The following is a 19,355-nucleotide window of genomic DNA, read 5'->3' on the forward strand; positions in this document are numbered from 1 at the left end:
TACAAAATGTAGAGTACACCCTCCACCAGCAAAAAGATTATAAATCACTTTATTGCGACACTCGCTTTATTGCAGTGGTCTGGAACCAAACCCATGATGTCTCCGAGATAGGACTGTACTCAGGTTTGTTAGGGTGAATGAACCAGTATAACTTTATTTAACTTTTCACAGGCAGTTTTGTCAGTTGGTTTTATAGGGCTGGATTTAAATATAGATTGGCCCTAAATCAAAAGACATGAAACAAAAAAAAAAGAAATGAAATTACCTTCAAGTCAGAGCACAGTTTCCTGTTGGAAATATTATTAAAGGTATCACAGTGGCTTTTCTCAGAGTATCATAGCCACTTTCCCTTTTAAACAGGCCTCCCCCAAGGAGACGGCCCCACTGTGTTCAGGGTGGAAATCAGCAGTTATACTATATTGCATGTGACTTTTAAAAACGTGTGCATAAGTATAAACCTTAAAGGAAAATGGTGTTACATTAAACAATTACCAAGGCTTTTATAAGTGTATCAATAGTGTTTACCACCAGCAAGAGTATTGTAGAAACCGTGCCCTCAGGTAAGAGGGTGAGCACTGCTGAAATGATCGGGAGCACTTACAGGAATCTAACTTAACTTTGTGCTTCAAAAAAAAGAAAAAGAAATTAGGCATAGGTAAAAGAACTGGAGGACTGGGCCACTGGCCATTTTTTTTCTGTGAGGCCTTTTCTGTTCTAACTTTTAAGGAAAGCAGCTGTTTTGTAGAAAGAGCATTTCATGTCTAGGTATATAAGCTCAGGCAAGTCACTTAGCCTTGCTAAGCTTCAGTTTTCTGGTCTATTAAAAAGTTTAAATCTTAGTGAATATCCATTATGTTTACTTGACTCCCTTTTTTTTTTTTTTTTTGTCTATGTTCGCTCAGGTTCTCCTTGCCATCCTTAGTTTTTGCACATTTAAATGTAAAGAGGCTCACCATCTTCATTTTTTCTGTTCTCCTTCCCTAACGCTTCCAAACCCCTTGGCCATCTGCATCCTCTCCTGTACTCGGCACAGCTGAGACAGGGCAGATGTTTGTCCCCCTGGTGAAAAGCTTTTATTAAATGAGTGTGTTACTGCATTGGGGTATTTGAGGTAATCATTTAAAGTGTAATATGCCTTCCTGTGACAAGATTTAAAATCACACATCAAAGTTTATCTAAAGGCAAACCTTGTGTTGAGATAACTGGCGGTGGCTAGCAGTGGAATACTTTCCTACTGTCTCCTCTATTTCTATTCAAAAGAGAAAGGCTGCTGTTGAGCACAATATTCATGTCAGATTTCACTTTTGGACTGAGTTTCATTTTATACTTAAATTTCTGCATAGTTCAGGTTTGAGTTTTGTTTTTTTAGTGACAGGGTTTTAGTTTGAGAGCAGAGGGAAACATTTTGTGACCTTCTAAAGCAGCAGTGATTCTTAATTAGTAATTCCCTTTAAACTGGTCTCTGGCCTCATTTCAGACTCCTTACTCATTTTAACTAATCATTAACAGCTGAGAAATGCCCATTTATACATTTATTCTTCTTAATTTTAATCTGTTACCTTACAACAGAACAATCATTCCCTACCCACCCCCAACTGTGGAAGCCTTCTTTCCCCCCTCCCCACCCCAGCTACAATGCTATATTTCTTAAAAACTTAAGAGTATTTTCTCATAATGGCTGATTATTAAATTCCTTTCTGGACTTGGGGGGTTAATATATTTCCAGCAATATTTGTGTGGGCCTGTTGAAAATGAGTGCATTTCAAAATGGGTACAACCTGTGAAATTACTTGGCTCAATCAGGTGCTCACTTCTGAAAAACTAGAGTGCCCTCAGAAAAGTGCTACTTAGCAGGAAGGCAGAGACTATTTCTGATCCATCCTGTAGTTGAAATCCAGCCTCATAGTATAACTGTTTGTGTTTTTCAATTGCTAAAGCCTTAAATTAGTTTTAAATTTTACATTTCTATTAAAACATTTAGCACTATTATAAGTATAAGAAGATGTTGTTTTCCTTGTACCATACTTTTGATACCACTTGTCTGGTTGATGTATTTACTTTTTCTGTTTAAAAAATAATATTAACACAAGCTCATTGTAGAAAATTCAAATATAGCAAAATCTAAAGGAGACCACCAAAGTGCTCCCACCATTAATAGTTAGCAAACATCATTCCAGTCCTCTCATTTTACATATATGACATTATGGCATGCAGGCTATTTTGCAAAATATATTTTTTTACTCTCTCAGCATTTATATGATGGCAGTATTCTTATGTCAGTGAAAATACCATCCTTTTGATGGACTGTGGAGTATTCCATTACAAGGATATACCATAAGTTAGTTCATGCTAACTTAATTTGTTTAATGCCTGTCTTCTTCATGCACATTTGGCCTGTTTCCCATTTTGCCCTGTTAAAATACCCCTGCAGTGAAATGTTTTTGTATGTGCCAACTTTGTACACTGTCCAGTTTTTTCTTTAGGGTAAATTCCTAGAAATAGCAAGGGATAAAATGGAAACTGTTTAGATTTACCCAAAAAGTAGATGAAATCCTGGTCCCTGACCCCCGTTACTATTGGTTGGTTGGTCCTCACCACAAGGCCAGGAGCCATAGTGACAAGGTGCACACTGGAGTCAGTGTAATTTAAGGACAGCGCTGCAGTGAGGAACTGGTCCAAACTAGGAGTCAGGTGTCATATCTACAGCCTTTGACCTTTAGAAGGCCAATAATGAAGGTGGCTCAGCTGGATGAGATACAGTTTTCTGTAGAGGTGGCCTGTTGACCAATACAAACATTCCCTTAAACATGCTATGCCCTGGGCCAAATATCACACCGGGATCTGGGGAAAGTCCCTGTATTCAGAGAAGCTGTGGCTTTAGTGGTTGAGCATTGTGTTTATAAGTGTTAAGATGTGGAGACTGCAGGACCTCAGTGGCCATCCTGCCAACAGCCTGATTTTATAGATGAGGGTTAAGGTTTCTCATTGTCAAGTCAGATGCCAGGCACTTAGCTGGAACCACAACAGGAACAAGAAGAACCCAGGTTACTTCACTCCCAATCCAGAGTTCTTTCTAGGTTGCCATGTAAGAAGATTGTTAGAGAAGCCTGGCAGTGTAGGGGTTAAGAGCACAGCTTTGGAGTCTGAGGAATTTACACTTAAATCTGGGATTCACCACTCTAACTCTGTGACCTTTGACAAGATATTTAACATCTCTAGGATTTAGTTTTCTTATCTGTGAAATAACCTCATAGGGTTAGTGAGGAAATAAGATAATGTTTTAAGATATTTCAACATAGTTCCTGGAAAGGGAAGTGCTCAGTAATGGATAAATTAATAGTAGCTCTTTTTTATGAACACATTCTAAATCATTTGGACCCAAGGTCATTGGGTTTTAGCGCAGTACCCAGGTTTTACTAGTTCCTTAGAGCTCCATTCTTTGTGACCTTGTGAAATAAATGAAGCCAAAGTGTGTCTATATGTATTTTTCATGAAACTACTTCTAGGGATGTTCTGACATCTGACATAAACCTGCTTTCAATAGAGATTGTTGCCGTAGTTCTGTGGTGTTTTGTGTGTGTGTTTTTTACAGCCCTTAGAAACTAAGATAAGGCAGATAATGGCTTAAGAGAAAGGGCTTATAATTTGGACATCTTAAACTCAGATCGACTCCTGGAGGTTTCTGCAAGAAATCTTAAGGTTGTTTACCATTTTGTTAATTTTGCTTTTCTTTTTTCTATAACCCTGCCTTCCCTAATTTGCTTGGTGTCTTCTCAAAATGATCCAAAATAAAGTTTTTAAGTCTTAAGAATAAAAAGTATTTCTTTCATTTTGGATTTTGGTTGTCTTGATTATTAAAACCTACATGTGTAGTGTTTCTGTTTTTTGAAGATTTGTGTGTTTTCAGAATACAAATGATATAAAATCAGTTCTTACTCTCAGGAAAAATAGTAGACTGATGTTCCTGCCTTGAAGCATTTAGAGAAAATGTTACAGCCCCTCACCTCAAGAGGTGTTTCACTCTCCTGTAGCATTGTACTACAGCTGGGAAATCACAGTATGCTCACCATCAGTATGGTGGGGACTTAGAGAAAGAAAGTTGGAGAAACCTACAAAAAGAAAAGGAGTCTTGAACTCGAACAAAGTCTACAGTGTGGTATATCACAGCAGAGGCAAGAAAAGTTGACCAGGTCTGGGGAAAACAGGACTTTATACATGGGAGTGTCTGCATGTGTATGTGTGGATGCATATATGTGTGATGTGTGAACATTTGAGAAATCCTTCTACTTGTGTCTTTACCAGGCTTTCCATTTTCCCCATTTTCATATCTTCTCAGCAGCTAAATACAGAACCTTGCATGGGCTAGTTAACCTCAATTAAACTTAACTGAATTAAATTCTATTTTTAGGGTAACAATTCCCTGCCCACACACATACACTGTGACTCTAGTGCTATTCATCTATCTTGTTGCCAACAACAAAGAAGCATGTCCCTCCAGCTTGCCCTGTAGCCTAGGAGTGCAAGAAGCTGTAAGTAACCCTTAACCCTTCACCTCCAGGCCCAGGTTGGGAGTAGTCCCATCCCTAGGATGAGACCAGCGCTCAGATCCACTGACATGAGTGGTATTAGGAGGATTTAAGGAATTAAATAGACTTCCCAGGGAGGTCTACCCATACACATACACACACACAAAAATCATGAGCTCCCCTCCTCCCATACGTACATACAACCAAAGTCAGATATGTTCAAACACAGGTGTATGTAACACCTGACAGATCTATTTAATGAGCCCAAATGTAAGACATTACATTTTAGCTGAAATAAAGTCCATTTTGCATTCTAGAGAAATCATAGCCTAAATTGCAAGTAAATAGAAGCATGTGCCTATTTCTGTGTCACACACAGGTACTACACACACAAAGGTTAATCATTTTTCCCCAAGGGCTTGTAATTCCAGGAGAGCAATTTATTTTGTTAAATCTGAAGCATAACCAAGCCCTGTATGGCAGGTATCTGTGAGCACCCATTAATTCCCCACTCAAATCCCTGAGTAGTATTAGAAAGTTAGAACTATTGTTACCAAACTCTTTGGAATTCATTCTTTGGAACTCCATATCCTAGCATGTAAATGTTTAAGCTCATCTAGCTAAAAGAAAAAGTATTTTGTTTGTTTTAATCCCAGCTTCTACATGGGCAGTTATTTTTAATTTGAAGAGTAGCAGGTCTTGGAGACCATTAAAAGAATATATGACCAGTTTTCTCATCCTGATTAAATAAGGAAGAACATGGAAACAGTGTTTTTGAGGACATCTTTAGAAACTCTGGAAAAGTGTCCGATTGCTTTCTAATAATAAATATCAATAAGTTAGGTGTAAGAGTGACAAGATGAGATTCACTAAATTAATAATGTATCTTACTAATGAAATTATATTTCTCAGCTAATGAACTTGGTGAGGTAGGAATTATGAGTAGATCTGCAGAATATGTAAGAGAACCATTAGTTTACTTTTGAGGGATCACTCCCTGTAGAATATTTTCTCTCTTCTTTTTCATTCTTTGGTTTGCAGTTTCTCTAAGAAAAAAAATTTAACATCCCCCCCGCCGTTTTTCAGTGTTCGTTGAGTAAAACTGAAGCTTTGGGGAGGTGTTATGTTTATCCTATAGTTTCGTGTGCCTACCAATACACATACCACACAGTAACCCTGGGAGGCACATAGATCCTAAATTGAGAATAAAAAATAGATTAAGACTCTGTGTGTTTTTTCATCACCCAAAAAGCAGAATGTTTATCATCACTAGAAGTCAAGGTATTCTCCGTCAGGGACTCTTCTTTCTGCTAAGAGACCTTAATGAAACTTATTTCCTATGGGACTTTGCTTTAATCCGATGAATGCCTGAAACATGGGATACTAGCATCATAGATACCACTTGATAATCACATAGATATCAGTTCCCCTTGGGAACTGAACGTTAATAATCACACACACTGCTTTACTAGGTGAGATTGGAAATTGTTTGGATTTCTGTTTGACCCTAATTATTTTTAGTCATTTTCAGAAAGCAGCAGGAACACTATAGCTTCCTTTTTCTAAAGGGGAGGATCCAAGATACTGTAACTTTGGGTGCATTCCCCCAGACATTTACATAGAAGAAGGGCACAGGTATCCTTGGATGTCATCAAACATAATAAGGAAACAGAGTGTGCTGTGAACAGCCCTTATTGTGAAGTCCTGATAGGTGCCCATTCCTAATCATTAGGAAGAAAAAAGTGAGTTTCCAGACTACTCAGAACAGATTACAGTAGTACCCTTTATTCAGGGTTTCACTTTCTACAGTTTCCATTACCCGTGGTCTGAAAATATTAAATGGAAAATTCCAGAAATGAACAAACAGTTCATAAGTCATGACTAGATGACCCTCCTTTTGATGTATCATTGTCAGAAGGTCAGTAGTAGCCTAACGCTATGTCACAATGCCCATGTCATTCACCTCACTTCATCTCATGTAGATGTTGTATCCATCTCATACCATCACAAGAAAAATGGTGAGTACAGAACAAGATATTTTGAGGAGACTCCACAGCCACATAATGTTTATATCATATTATTAAAATTATTCTATTTTATTATTGTTAATCTCTTACTGTGCCTAATTTATAAATTAAACTTTATTATAGGTATGTATGTATAGGAAAAAACATAGTATATATAGGGTTCAGTACTGTCCACGGTTTCAGGTATTCACTTGTGGTCTTGGAACAAATCCACCACAGATAGTGGGGAACTACTGTAATCAAGTCATAATAAATATCACAGCTTTAAGCGTCCAGCTGACTACACTGATGTAGCTCAACTGAATGTTTACAGAAAATTAACATCTCACAGAAGTCCCCAAAATACCCTCTAGCTTTAGACATCAGTAGGATAATTGCAGTTTAAACTTCATATTAACCATTGATTTTTTTTTTTCCATTCCTCACTGGGGACTTTTTTCAGTCCTCACCGAGGATTTTATTTCATTGAATTTAGAGAGAGAGTGAGAAACATCGATTGGTTGCCTTCTATAGGTGCCTCACTGGGGATCAGACCCGCCATTCTTCATTGTACAGGACCACGCTCCAACCATCCGAGCCACCCCAGCCAGGGCAACCACTGATGCTTTAAAACACTCTGTACATCTGGCAGGGAAAGGGTGAGGATATTTACATTTGAAAAGAGACTTTTTAAAATAAACTACTCACTTTAGAATTTTCTTGTATTACTATCCTCAGTAACAGAAGGAATAGAAGACTGGGAGATGACAATTCATCCAAATGTATTGAAGTTTATTTTAGAGCCAGAAAGACCCAGAGCAGCCACTGTCTTTTTCCCGCCCTCTGCCTACATTCTGAAAAAATCACACAGATTAGACAATAGTCTCAAGCCCAACATTTTTGTATGTATTCTAGTAAATTCACATATTCTTGTATTTTGTATTTCCTCAACTGTGTCTTTGCTTGATCTTTTTCAATTATATTTTTCTATTACTGAAAGCTTCCTGTCCTTTCCTGTTACAGGATTATAGCTGGACAGACATCCGCTGCCCCTTTGAAAAACGAAGAGACGCAGCATGCGTATTTTGGGACAATGTCGTATACATTTTGGGTGGCTCTCAGCTTTTCCCCATAAAACGGATGGACTGCTACAATGTCGTGAAGGATAGCTGGTATTCCAAACTGGGCCCCCCAACCCCTAGAGACAGCCTCGCTGCCTGTGCCGCGGAGGGCAAAATTTACACATCTGGAGGTTCCGAAGTCGGTAAGCACTTTCTCGGTGTTTTCGTTTGGGGCGTGTTTTTTAAAGACGAGTATCCTGGCTTTCATATTTAAATAAAAGAGTTGGTGTCATATGTCCAGGTATTTTTTTGACATAATTTAAATGCGTATGTTACATTTTAGAGCCCATTTCCCTGAAAGCTTACCTTACTCCCTTATAAGTCATTACTTTACAAGAACTTAAGCTTCATGGCCAAGCCGTCATTGACGACATCTGGATTAGTTCTAGATTAGCTGTTTTTGATACGTAATATTATTTGCTTTGAAGATTTCAGAGTTTGGCTTACTTATAGACCTCTTTACTACATTTGGGCTTTTAAAACTTGTACTATCTTTGCTTTCTTTGAATCAGGAAAAAAAACTAAGACTGACCTTTTCATTGTCTTTATTCTTTACCTTTTTAATGTAATGACTGGTTGTGTTATTTTATTCTTTTTGATCAGAATGGGGCAAAAACCTTTCTCATTGGTGGATAATAATTCAGTGTGCTGTAGTGGTCTTTTCATAAGTGAATAATTTTTTTGTTTGTTTTATTTTTATTTTTCAATTACAGTTGGCATTTAATATTATATTAATTTCAGGTGTACAGCATAATGGCTACACGTTTCTATAACTAACAGAATGAGCTCCCCGTAAGTCTAATAATGAATAATTTTTCTAAATGAATATTCTATGTGCAGACTAAACACATGGTAGCTTTTACAAGTAATTGCTTTAGGTAAGTAATGGGCTGATAAAGAAAACTAGGAAGACCAAGTAAACCTAAAACATGGAATTTAAATGTTAGTCTTTTTATTTTCTTTGCTAATTTTTATATTAGCCCAAAGAATGTTTTACTTTTATTCAGCATATTTAAGTTTTCACTCCCTCCCAGATAAATACAAGAAAAAATATGATTTCCTAAATGTGATTTAAAAGGTGACCTTTTCTCCTCTTTAAAAGCATTTTTCACAGACTATCTGATGCATCATATTTCAAATGCAATAAATGCTAAAAATAATAAAAAGTAACTTCTATAAATATGCTTTTTGTAGAAAGTATAATAGATAACTTCATTTCTTCAGCATTTACTCTTAAGTCAGTTTTTTACTTAATTAGGTGTATGGTTTTTTTTCATGTTTTATTGATTTTTTAGAGAGAGAAAAAGGGAGAGAGAGAGAAACATCTATGTGAGAGAGAAACACCATTTGGTTGCCTTCCATACGCACCCCGACCAGGGACCGAACCTGCAACCTGGGCATTTGCCCCGAGCAGGAATTGAACTGGCGACCTTTCGGTGCACAGGACTTTGCTCAGCCAACTGAGCCACACTGGCCAAGGCACTTAATTAGTTTTTTATATCTGTTGTATACTGTATATTTCCACCTAATATCAACCTGTTAAATCTGCCAAATTGGAAATGTTTAAAAAGTTAAAAGAAAGAAGTTATTGTTAGTCATGACCATTGTTTTTCCTGATTGTTACTCTCTGATCTTTGCTTTTCATAGCCTTTGGTTGCGGTTGAGAATTATAAGACGGTGGGAGTGGTAGCAAAGCTCAGGAGAATGGGAGATGAGAAATAATTTGGTAACGTTCTAACTTCTTTTTTCTTGGGAAGGAAAAAAGCACTTGATCTTTAATAGTATCATTTCTAAAACTTTTTATTGAGCTCCTATAATGTGCAGAAGTTTCAAAACAGAATGAATATATGTTTTGCCATTAAAAGGTATAATCATAGTACACCAAAAACATACAGTGATGCCTTGAGAGTAAAGTCAGGAATGGACCAGCATGACTTCAGCGCTTACTACACAACTACTGAGAGCAGTCAGGAAGGGGGATTATGTTAATGTGCAGTGGCTGTTATAAAATATTAAATGATAAGCCTCAGAATATTATCAGATAGTGGTTTTTACATTTGAAGGTATGGATTTACTATCTGTAAATAGTTACGTTTTTCCCCTCTATATAAACATTTCACATTTGGATAATTCCCATCATGCACAACTGGGCTTGAGGACATACATAAAATAGCTGATTTAATTTTCTTTTGAAATCAAACCAATTTCTTTTTCTAAAATTTAATTCCCAATGAGTCTCTCCAACATATCCTTCTGTGACTATTTTCCAAGGTCTATACCCTGAGTATAGAAAAGACTCTGTAACCCTAAATTCTTTCTTCCAGTAACTGACTCAGCTCTGTATTCAGCCCCCCCCCCCCCACATCAAGCATGATGGTGCCCACTTCTCTTACAGGAAACTCAGCTCTGTACTTATTTGAGTGTTACGACACAAGAACTGAAAGCTGGCACACCAAGCCCAGCATGCTGACCCAGCGCTGCAGCCACGGGATGGTAGAAGCCAACGGCCTGATCTACGTTTGTGGTGGCAGTTTAGGGAACAATGTTTCTGGCCGAGTGTTGAATTCCTGTGAAGTGTATGATCCCGCCACAGAAACGTATGTATTAGTTTAAAGGTCTATGTCACAGTATTGTGTCTGTACGCTTGGTGGAAGGATGTGTCAAAAGGCAGAAGGAACCTAACAGAAGAATTTAGCTCTTATATTAAGATGCACATAGTTTTAAATGTGCAAAGGTCAGGGGCAGTGCAGTCTGGGCCCTTCCTCTACAGTTCACACCTTAAGAAATGGCTTCAGCTTATACCCTGTGGGAGCCTCTCTCTTTCTCTTCCTGCTTATAGGCAGTAAGTGTCTATGGATGGGACAGGTCTGACTGATTGATCAATCTCATGAAATATCTTTGTTTCAGAGGTCAGGAAATGTAGGGGATGAGGGGGAAAATTATGATCGGTAGTAAATTTGCCTTTAATTAGAAATATTATATGTTTAATATGAAATACTAATAAATCATAACCCTAGGTATAATGCCTTTTCTGAGTTTGTGCTTACTAACTAAAGTATGTTTGGATTCATGTTTATTAAACAAAATTATTCTTAAATCAACTGGGAGTAACTGCTTTTTAAAAAGCAAAATGATAAGCCAGTTTTTCTGACCTTAATTAATGATGAAACCCACTGATTGTTGCCAAAGGAAATGTGCTGTTTATTGACTAGGAGGGGTGGTGGTAAATATAGTAACATGAAACTAATGAGATGAACACAGATGATATCCCAGTCAGACCTTTTGTTGATACTCAAAAGCATCCCAAGAACTTCAGTAAGAAACTTCACTTGCTTTTTGAAAGGATTGTTCTTCCTTTACCCCAGAACAAGTTATTGGGTAAATATGTTCACCTTAAATGTTTGTTACACCAAAGACCTGTACCAAAACTCTTGTGCTCAAATTTTATATTTAGGAAATATTTCCAGACTACAAAACGTAGCAGTCTTCCACTCCAGCTACTGCTTTTTTAAAAAATTAAGAGTAACAATTTAATTATAAAATATGATCAGTCATATTTTAAAGGATTTAAGGAAGCATAATTAACAACTCCTGCAGTTACAGTGGGGTTTTTTTGCTCATATTTTGCTCAACTGGTTGCCAGTGTTAGGAATAGAGTTGAAAGCAATGTACCTTGAAACTTGTACTTTGCTAGTGTTGAGACTAAGAAATCTCTTGAGATCCTCAGATTTACTACTCCTTTCAAAATGTACCTTTGTACTTGCCAGAGCAAACGGGGATGCCTCTCCCTTATCCCCATCCTGCCATCCATCAGGTCAGCTCTACCTCCCCCATCCTGTCCCACACCACCAGGGGCGGGGTACCAGCTGTCCTCCCTCCTGGCTCAGTCTCTGCCTTACTTCCCGTAGACCTACGCTCCAAGTGTAACACACACTGAACGGGAAACTGGAGTCCTGTTCCTCCTGCTGCCTAATTCTTTTCTCGTTTCTAAAAAAAAATCTCTTAAAGTAGAACCTATACCATGTAAGTCCAGGCTTCTAAATTTTGAGACTGTTCAGGCAATATCACTGTAAATCAATACATTCTCATTCATATTAGCAGAGAAGAAGAATTAAAGGAATTCTGCAATCTTGATTTTTTTTTTTTTAAACTAGGTGACTGTATGCAGTTTGGGGAATATTTAAACTTATACAACTTAGCATTTCTTTTGTTTTGTATAATTGAGCTTGTGTGTTAAATCTGAATTTTTCATATTTTCTTCAGTGCCCTTAAATTTTCCTAAGTGAAAAAAGTTGTGTGAATATAATTATCCAAAGCTCAAAATGAAAATTAAGTTATATATTACTAAGATCTCCTTTCTAATATGTGATCTGTCCATCCAAGTTATATATACATATATATATATATATATTTTTTTTTTTTTTACTCCTCACCTGAGGATATTTTCCCATTGCTTTTCAGAGAGAGTGGGAGGGAACGAGAGAGAAAGAAACATCGATGTGAGACACATTGATTAGGTGCCTCTTGCACACGCCCCAGCAAGAGCCAGAATCGAACCTGAGACCCTTCAGTCCGAGGGCTGATGCTCTAACCGCTGAGAAAAACTAACTGGGGCCCAAGTTATATTTTATAAGAAATTTTATTCCCAGTTTTGACAATTTCCTTGTGTTTTTTAAACTACAGTGTGTTTAATTGGAAGCTATGAAATGAAACCTGTGCAGTCAGAATTTTAAGAAAACTGTTTTGGGAAACGTCCTTAATTCTAAACCTTCAGGAGACATATATATATATATATATATGTCTCCTGAAGGTTTAGAATATATATATACACATAAAAACATGTTCTTTATACCATAGACATATCTGAAGAAGAGAGGTATACACACACACACACACACACACACAGAGAGAGAGAGAGAGAGAGAGAGAGAGAGAGAGAGAGAGAATTTTCCAAGTCAAATACTATTTTAACGCACTTTGACAGCCCACTCTATAAAGCTCACTGCATGGAGAGCCATGGAGACCTGATGCTGACTCTCCCACTTCCAAGCTGTGTACTGGTCTTTTCACCTGGATGAGCATGTGTGTTTATCCTGAAAAACAGGAGCAGTGTTGCCCACCTCACCTTACAGAGTGCTCTGAGAATGGAAGTGGTGGCTGCCAAACCATTTTTTAAAAATAAATAAGGCGCGGCCGGGCGTGGCTCAGCGATTGAGCATCGACCTAGGATCCAGGAGATGGGGGTTCAATTCCCAGTCAGGGCACATGCCTGGGTTGCGGGCTAGGCAGCCGATCAATGACTCTCTCATCGTTGATGTTTCTATCTCTCTCTCCCCCTCCTTTCCTCTCTCTGAAATTAATAAAGATATGTTTAAAAATAAATATGAGGCAACAAAAAAGTTGCTACTATTTCATAGTCAATCAGTATGCCTTAGTTATGTTTTGAAAAGTTACATATATTACATTGTTTAAGAGGTAGAAGTAACCATATTAGAGAGTTAAAGCTTACGCCAGATTTTTCTTTTGTTGTTTGGAGTATTTTGGTTATTAGCTGTTAAGAACACAAGCCTGTGTGCCAGTACCACCTTCACAAACACAAATGTCAGTTTTGTGTATATGGGAGTATATGCAAAAGAAGGGATTGAATCTCATAGAAAGAAGTAGCTAACCACATTGTCTATGATGTGTATGTCTATGATGCTGTTACCTGTGAATCAGTGTCCTTCAACACTTGTATCCACATTTATATTCTTAATCTCAGTATTTGTAGTAGTGGCTGTGAACATAGCAACATACTAATAAGTTATTAAACTCGACAGAATGATAGTACATTTGTTGCTAGAGCTGGCTAAAGTTCTGAGTGTAAATTTGAAGATGACATGTGAATAGTAACGGATACTACTAATTTGCTGATTGCTAGAGGCCCATGATAAGTTTGTTTTACTTATTTATGCATAAATATTATTTAAAAGCACATGTGACAGTGTTCCTGCTTTATAGTCTCTTATGTACCTTTCCCTTGTTTTTTGTTACCATTTTACAAGTTATTGTGAACTAAGGGAAATGAATTTCTTCCAAAGACATCTTAATAGTCTCCAGATATGCTCTATGTCTCATATCCTATCAGAGTTGAAGGGAGTAAAATCTTTTATTTACCCACCTATAAATAAATTACTCAGAACCACTGTTAAGGTTTGTTTTCTAGCCTTCCAGGTGTGTGTGTGTGCATGTGCATGTGTACACATATGTGACTGGTAAGTGAGCACTTAGTTGGGATAACAGATCTTTCTTATAAATTAGTATGAGTCCTATTACTGCCTGTGAACAGGACCCTAAAAACTTTCTTTTATTTTTTCAGATGGACTGAGCTATGTCCAATGATTGAGGCCAGGAAGAATCATGGGCTGGTGTTTGTAAAAGACAAGATATTTGCTGTGGGTGGTCAGAATGGCTTAGGTGTGTGATGTTAACTCACTGTTCAACTTTCCCAATGAGTTTGCTGATATTTCCTTATCTTAAATTATGGAAACACTTAAATTATAGAAGACAAAATAACTTCTTTCCCTCTCCTGTTTCTACTCATTGCTATTTTCCATAAACTGCTGAAAGACTAATAGTAGAGGGACAAAGTGGACATTTGAATAATTATAATTAAAGTTAATTAGAAGAAAAATCCACAGATGGTTTACTTTTGTATTTTTCTAGAACAAATAGAAAATATTTAATTTTATAGAATTAATTTCTATAAATTTCTGTTGTGTTAAGGTAAGAATAAGAATTTCAATGGTAGATATGTGGGCATTATAAAATTCTTACACCTTTCCTGCATGCTTGAAAATTTTCATGATAAATTGTTGGGAAAATGAAAAGAATTATTACTTTAAGAGATCTTTTTAAAATTGTTCATATAGTTCATGTTTGTTCTTTTGAAGGTGGTCTGGACAATGTGGAATATTATGACATTAAATTAAATGAATGGAAGATGGTCTCACCGATGCCGTGGAAGGGCGTAACAGTGAAGTGTGCAGCAGTTGGCTCTATAGTTTATGTCTTGGCTGGTTTTCAAGGTGTGGGTCGGTTAGGACACATCCTTGAATATAACACTGAAACAGACAAATGGTTTGCCAACTCCAAAGTTCGAGCTTTTCCAGTAACAAGTTGTTTAATTTGTGTTGTTGATACTTGTGGAGCAAATGAAGAAACCCTTGAAACATGAAAAATGAGTGGACTTCACGACTCACCGGAGACTCAAAAATATGGCCACCAGTACTTTGTTCCCAGAGTTTGGTTACAAAGTTTTAGTTTGGTGGTGTTTTTTTATTTTAAGGAAGTTTCAAGTAAAGAAAGATCCCTATAAAATAGATTTTTATATGAATTTCCTTAATTCAAAGACCACATTTTAGCTGCCCACATAATCATGAACATATCTAGCAAGAAAACTTGAAAAATACTAAGCATTTGGTGAAACAATGAATTCTTAAATGAATTTCACATATGTAGCTGTGACTATATGGGGGGGGTGCTCATCAGTGAAACAATCTCGTCTTAGCTCTAGATTCTATTTTCATACATCACAGAAGTGCTGTGTAGTTAGGTCTGTTTGTTTCAGTTCAGTCAAGAACTAAGAAATAGTATGGAGCAGCTTAGTCTTCCATAATTTTGCTTGTCTTCATTTGTCCTGTTTAGTGCCAAATGTGTTCTATTTTTAAAAGCAAGACAGAGAGAGTTAAGGCATGCACATACTCTCTCACAGATTTCATAATCGCATTTTGGGACTTAAAAATGTACCAAACTCCTGATGAAATATATCCAATCCAATTAAATATATTCCATCTTTTAGACAGAAATGTCAAGCTTAGCACCCATCATTAATTTATATCGCTGTTTTTACCCAGTGCTTAAAAAATGATGTCTCTTCAGTCCTCACTTTAAATAAAATCCAATTATAAAAGGAAGGATTGGCTAGCCAAAAATAAAGCTATTTAGAGCAAATTTATAGGTCAGTAGGCTAGCACTGATAGTTATACAATATCATTGTTGACTTTGAACTTCTTATGGATTAAAAAGTACATGATTTCTTTCCCTCAGCAAGACACATCAGAGATATTTGCCCCCATTGTATCTAAAAGTTTTGTGATAATTTGAATTGAATATTTTTCCTCTCATATTAATTGCTTTTCTGTGGTCAATAAGTCTTTTACAAACCTGTCTACTCATTTCTTTCCTACTTAGTTTTTCCCTTTACATTATGAAATGTATGGAATGAGCCATGTAAAGCTGTCACCATCAATGTTTTTATCTGGTAATATTAAATATTTTTTAACTTAAAATACACTGCTTAGTTCTATTCGCTCTTTATTTTAGATGTGTTAGATAGTAATTGTTTTTAAAATTTGTGAGGTAGTGTTTCTGTTTTCATTTTCATTGTTTTCTTTATATGAAAGTTGTATAATCTTAAACACTAAAAATGTTTAAATGAAAATGGGATTGTAAAAAGCATAATGATATATTTCTATTTATGTAGGCTTTTTTATGTACATAATAGCTTTATTGAGATATAATTTACATATCAAGTAATTCACCACTTAAAGTGTACCATTTAGTGGTCTTTAATATATTCATAGAGTTGTGCAACTGTCACCACAATTTTGGAACATTTTCATTACCACAAAAAGAAACCCCATACTCATTAGCAGTCACTCCCCATCTCTCCCATGTATTAGTTCCCTATGGCTCCTACAACAAATAACCACAAACTTGGTGGCTTAAAACGGCAGAAATTTATTCTTCCTCAGCTCAGGAGGCCAGAAGTCCTGCATCAGGTGTTGTCAGGGTTGCTTCCCTTTGGAGGCTGAGGCGGAAATCCCCCAAGCCTCTCCCCTGGCTTCTGGTGGCTGCCGGCATCCTTGTTCGTTGGCCTATAACTGCCTCACTTCATTCGCTGCCTCTGTCTTTACATGGCCTTCCCAGTGCATCTCTCTGTGGCTTTCTGTAGTGTTATAAGGACAACAGTCCTTGGATTTAGCCCCCCCACCACATCCAGTATCACCTCATCTAAACTGATGACATCTGCAAAGACCCTTTTTCCAGATAAGGTCACACTTGGAAGTTCTGGGTGGACGTGAATTTTGGGGAGGCATTATTCAACCCAGTCATATCCTGCAAACACCCAGCTCTGGGTAACCATTAATCTTCCTCTAGGTTTGCCCATTCTGAACATTTTTATCTTGGGTATTGAATTTTTCACTCCATTGGGGGGAAAAAAGTGTCATGAGAAAACAGATAAATCTCCATTGAGGAACGTCTACAAAATAACAAGCTATAATCTTTACTAGTGTTAAGGTCATGAGAGTCAAGGAAAGACTGAGAAAATGTTCCAGAATGAAGGAGATTAAAGAAATATGAGTAAGGCAATATATGGTCAATTAACATAAGACAGAGGAGGCAAGAACATACGATAGGGTAAAGACAGCCTATTCAATAGATGCTGCTGGGAAAATGGGACAGATACGTGCAAAAACATGAAACTAGACCACCACTTTACACCATATACAAGAATAAACTCAAAATGGATTAAAGACTTAAATGTGAGACTCAAAACCATAAAACTCCTAGGAGAAAATATAGGCAGTAAACTCTCTGACATCTCTCTTAGCAATAGTTTTTCTGATAATTCCTCCAGCAAGGGGGGAAAGGGGAGGACTACATCAAACTTAAACATTTTTGCACAGCACAAGAAGCCAACAACATGAAAAGACAACCTACTAAATGGAAGAAGACACTCACCAATGATACATCTTATAAAGGATTAATATCCAAAATTTATAGAGAACTTACACGACTCAACACCAAAAACTATCCCATTTTTTAAAAACAGGCAGAGGACCTGAATAAACACTTCTCCAAAGAGGACATACAAGTGGCCAGTCGATATATGAAAAGATGCTCAACAGCACTAGTCATCAGAGATGCAAATTAAAACCACAATGAGGTATCACCTCCCACCTGTCAGAATGGCTGCCGTCAATAAATCAACAAGTGTCAGGAGGGTGTGGAGAAAAGGGAGCCTTCGTGCTCTGTTGGTGGGAATGCAGACTGGTGCAGCCACCATGGAAAGCAGAATGGAGGTTCCTCAAAAAATTAAAAATGGAACTGCCTATGACCCAGTCCTACTTCTGGGAATATATCTGAAGAAACCCAAAACTCTAATTCAAAAGAATATATGCACCCCTATGTTCACTGCAGCATTATTACGACAGCCAAGATTTGGAAGCAACCCAAGTGCCCATCAATAATAGATGAGTGGATTAAAAAATGGTGATACATATATATACAATGAAATATTAGCCATAAAAAAGAATGAAAACTCGCCATTTGTGCCAACATGGGTGGACGCAAAGGGTATTATGCTAAGTGAAATAAGTCAAAGACAAACACCATATGATTTCACTTATATGAGGAATCTAAAGAACAAAATGAACAAAATGGAAACAGACTCATAGGTACAGAGAACAGACGGATGGTTGCCAGAGGGGAGAGGGGTTGGGGAGCTGGGTGAAAAAGGTGAATGGATTAAGAAGTACAAATTGGTAGTTACAAAATAGTCACGGGGACATAAAGTCCAGCTTAGGGAATATGGTCAGTATTGTAATAACTATGTCCAGTGCCAGATAGGTACTGGAAATACTGGGAGGAACACTTTGTATTGTCTAACTACTATGTTGTATACTTGAAACTAATACAAAATAATATTGAATGTAAACTGTAATTGAAAAATAAAATTTAAATTAAAAAAAAGAAATATGAGTAAGGCAACAATGATTATGAGCTGAATTCTTTTCCTTTGAAGGACATTATTGGGACATTTGATAAAACATGAATGGACTCTAAGGATTAGATAGTAATACATCGATATTAATGTCCTGATTTTGCTGATTGTATTGTGGTTAACTAGGAGAATGTCCTTATTTGTAGGAAATACAGTATTTGGGTGATGGGACATCAGGTCTGCAACAGTCTCAAGTGGCTCAGAGGGAAAAAAAAAAAGTTATTTGTACTATATCTAAGTTTGTTTTTAAAATAAATGAGACTGATTTTATAAAATAAACTAGGTTGCACCATTTATTCCCAGTGCTCCTGTAGATGCCACCGTCCTCAAAATCCAAAGTATGGGAACAACTACAATAGTCAACCATCCTAAACCAGCAGTTTTCAACCTTTTCATCTCAGGGCACATGAACTCATTACTAAAATTCTATCACACCAAAAAAAACCAAAAACATTTTTTGCCTATCTAACCAAAAAAGGGGTATAATTTTGATTCATTCACACCAGACGGCTATTGTTGTGTAGGCTGCTGTCATATTTTTTTAATTTTTTTTGACACTCTAAGGGGAAAAGGGGTCAGTGCCCCTGACTTAGATAGTCAGGTATTGCATGTTTTAAAACTTCTTGTAGCTCGCTGGTTGAAAATCGCTGTCCTAAACCACCAGGGACAAACCTGCGATCCAACGAAGTCAGGTTTATTGATTCGTTGCAACAAAGGAGACTGAACGCCAGGGGAACTGCAGGTGTCTCACCATAGAGGAGAGAGTCGTAGGATTTGAGTGGAAGGCGGCCGAGGCAAAACTTAGAGGAAGCAGCACTGACAGGCTCAAAGCAGAGCGGCTGTGCGTAAAGGCCTCGAATCGGACCTGCACTGA

General features: G+C 37.1%; 1 protein-coding gene across 7 annotated transcripts in view; it reads left to right on the plus strand.

Annotated features, from left to right (window-relative positions):
* KLHL7 (kelch like family member 7) overlaps positions 1 to 15,987 on the plus strand; it is a 47,216-nt gene extending 31,229 nt beyond the window's left edge. For all 7 annotated transcript variants that reach the window (XM_081147285.1, XM_081147286.1, XM_081147290.1 and 4 more), the window contains 4 exons: positions 7,556 to 7,796; positions 10,049 to 10,250; positions 14,012 to 14,109; positions 14,586 to 15,987. In XM_081147285.1, the coding sequence (XP_081003411.1) occupies positions 7,556 to 7,796; positions 10,049 to 10,250; positions 14,012 to 14,109; positions 14,586 to 14,869 (825 nt within the window). In that variant the 3' untranslated portion in view covers positions 14,870 to 15,987. The remainder of the gene's footprint in view (positions 1 to 7,555; positions 7,797 to 10,048; positions 10,251 to 14,011; positions 14,110 to 14,585) is intronic.
* The last annotated feature ends 3,368 nt before the right edge of the window (positions 15,988 to 19,355 follow it).

The sequence above is a fragment of the Miniopterus schreibersii genome, assembly GCF_964146895.1.
Source record: "Miniopterus schreibersii genome assembly, chromosome: 9".
Lineage (NCBI taxonomy): Eukaryota > Metazoa > Chordata > Mammalia > Chiroptera > Miniopteridae > Miniopterus > Miniopterus schreibersii.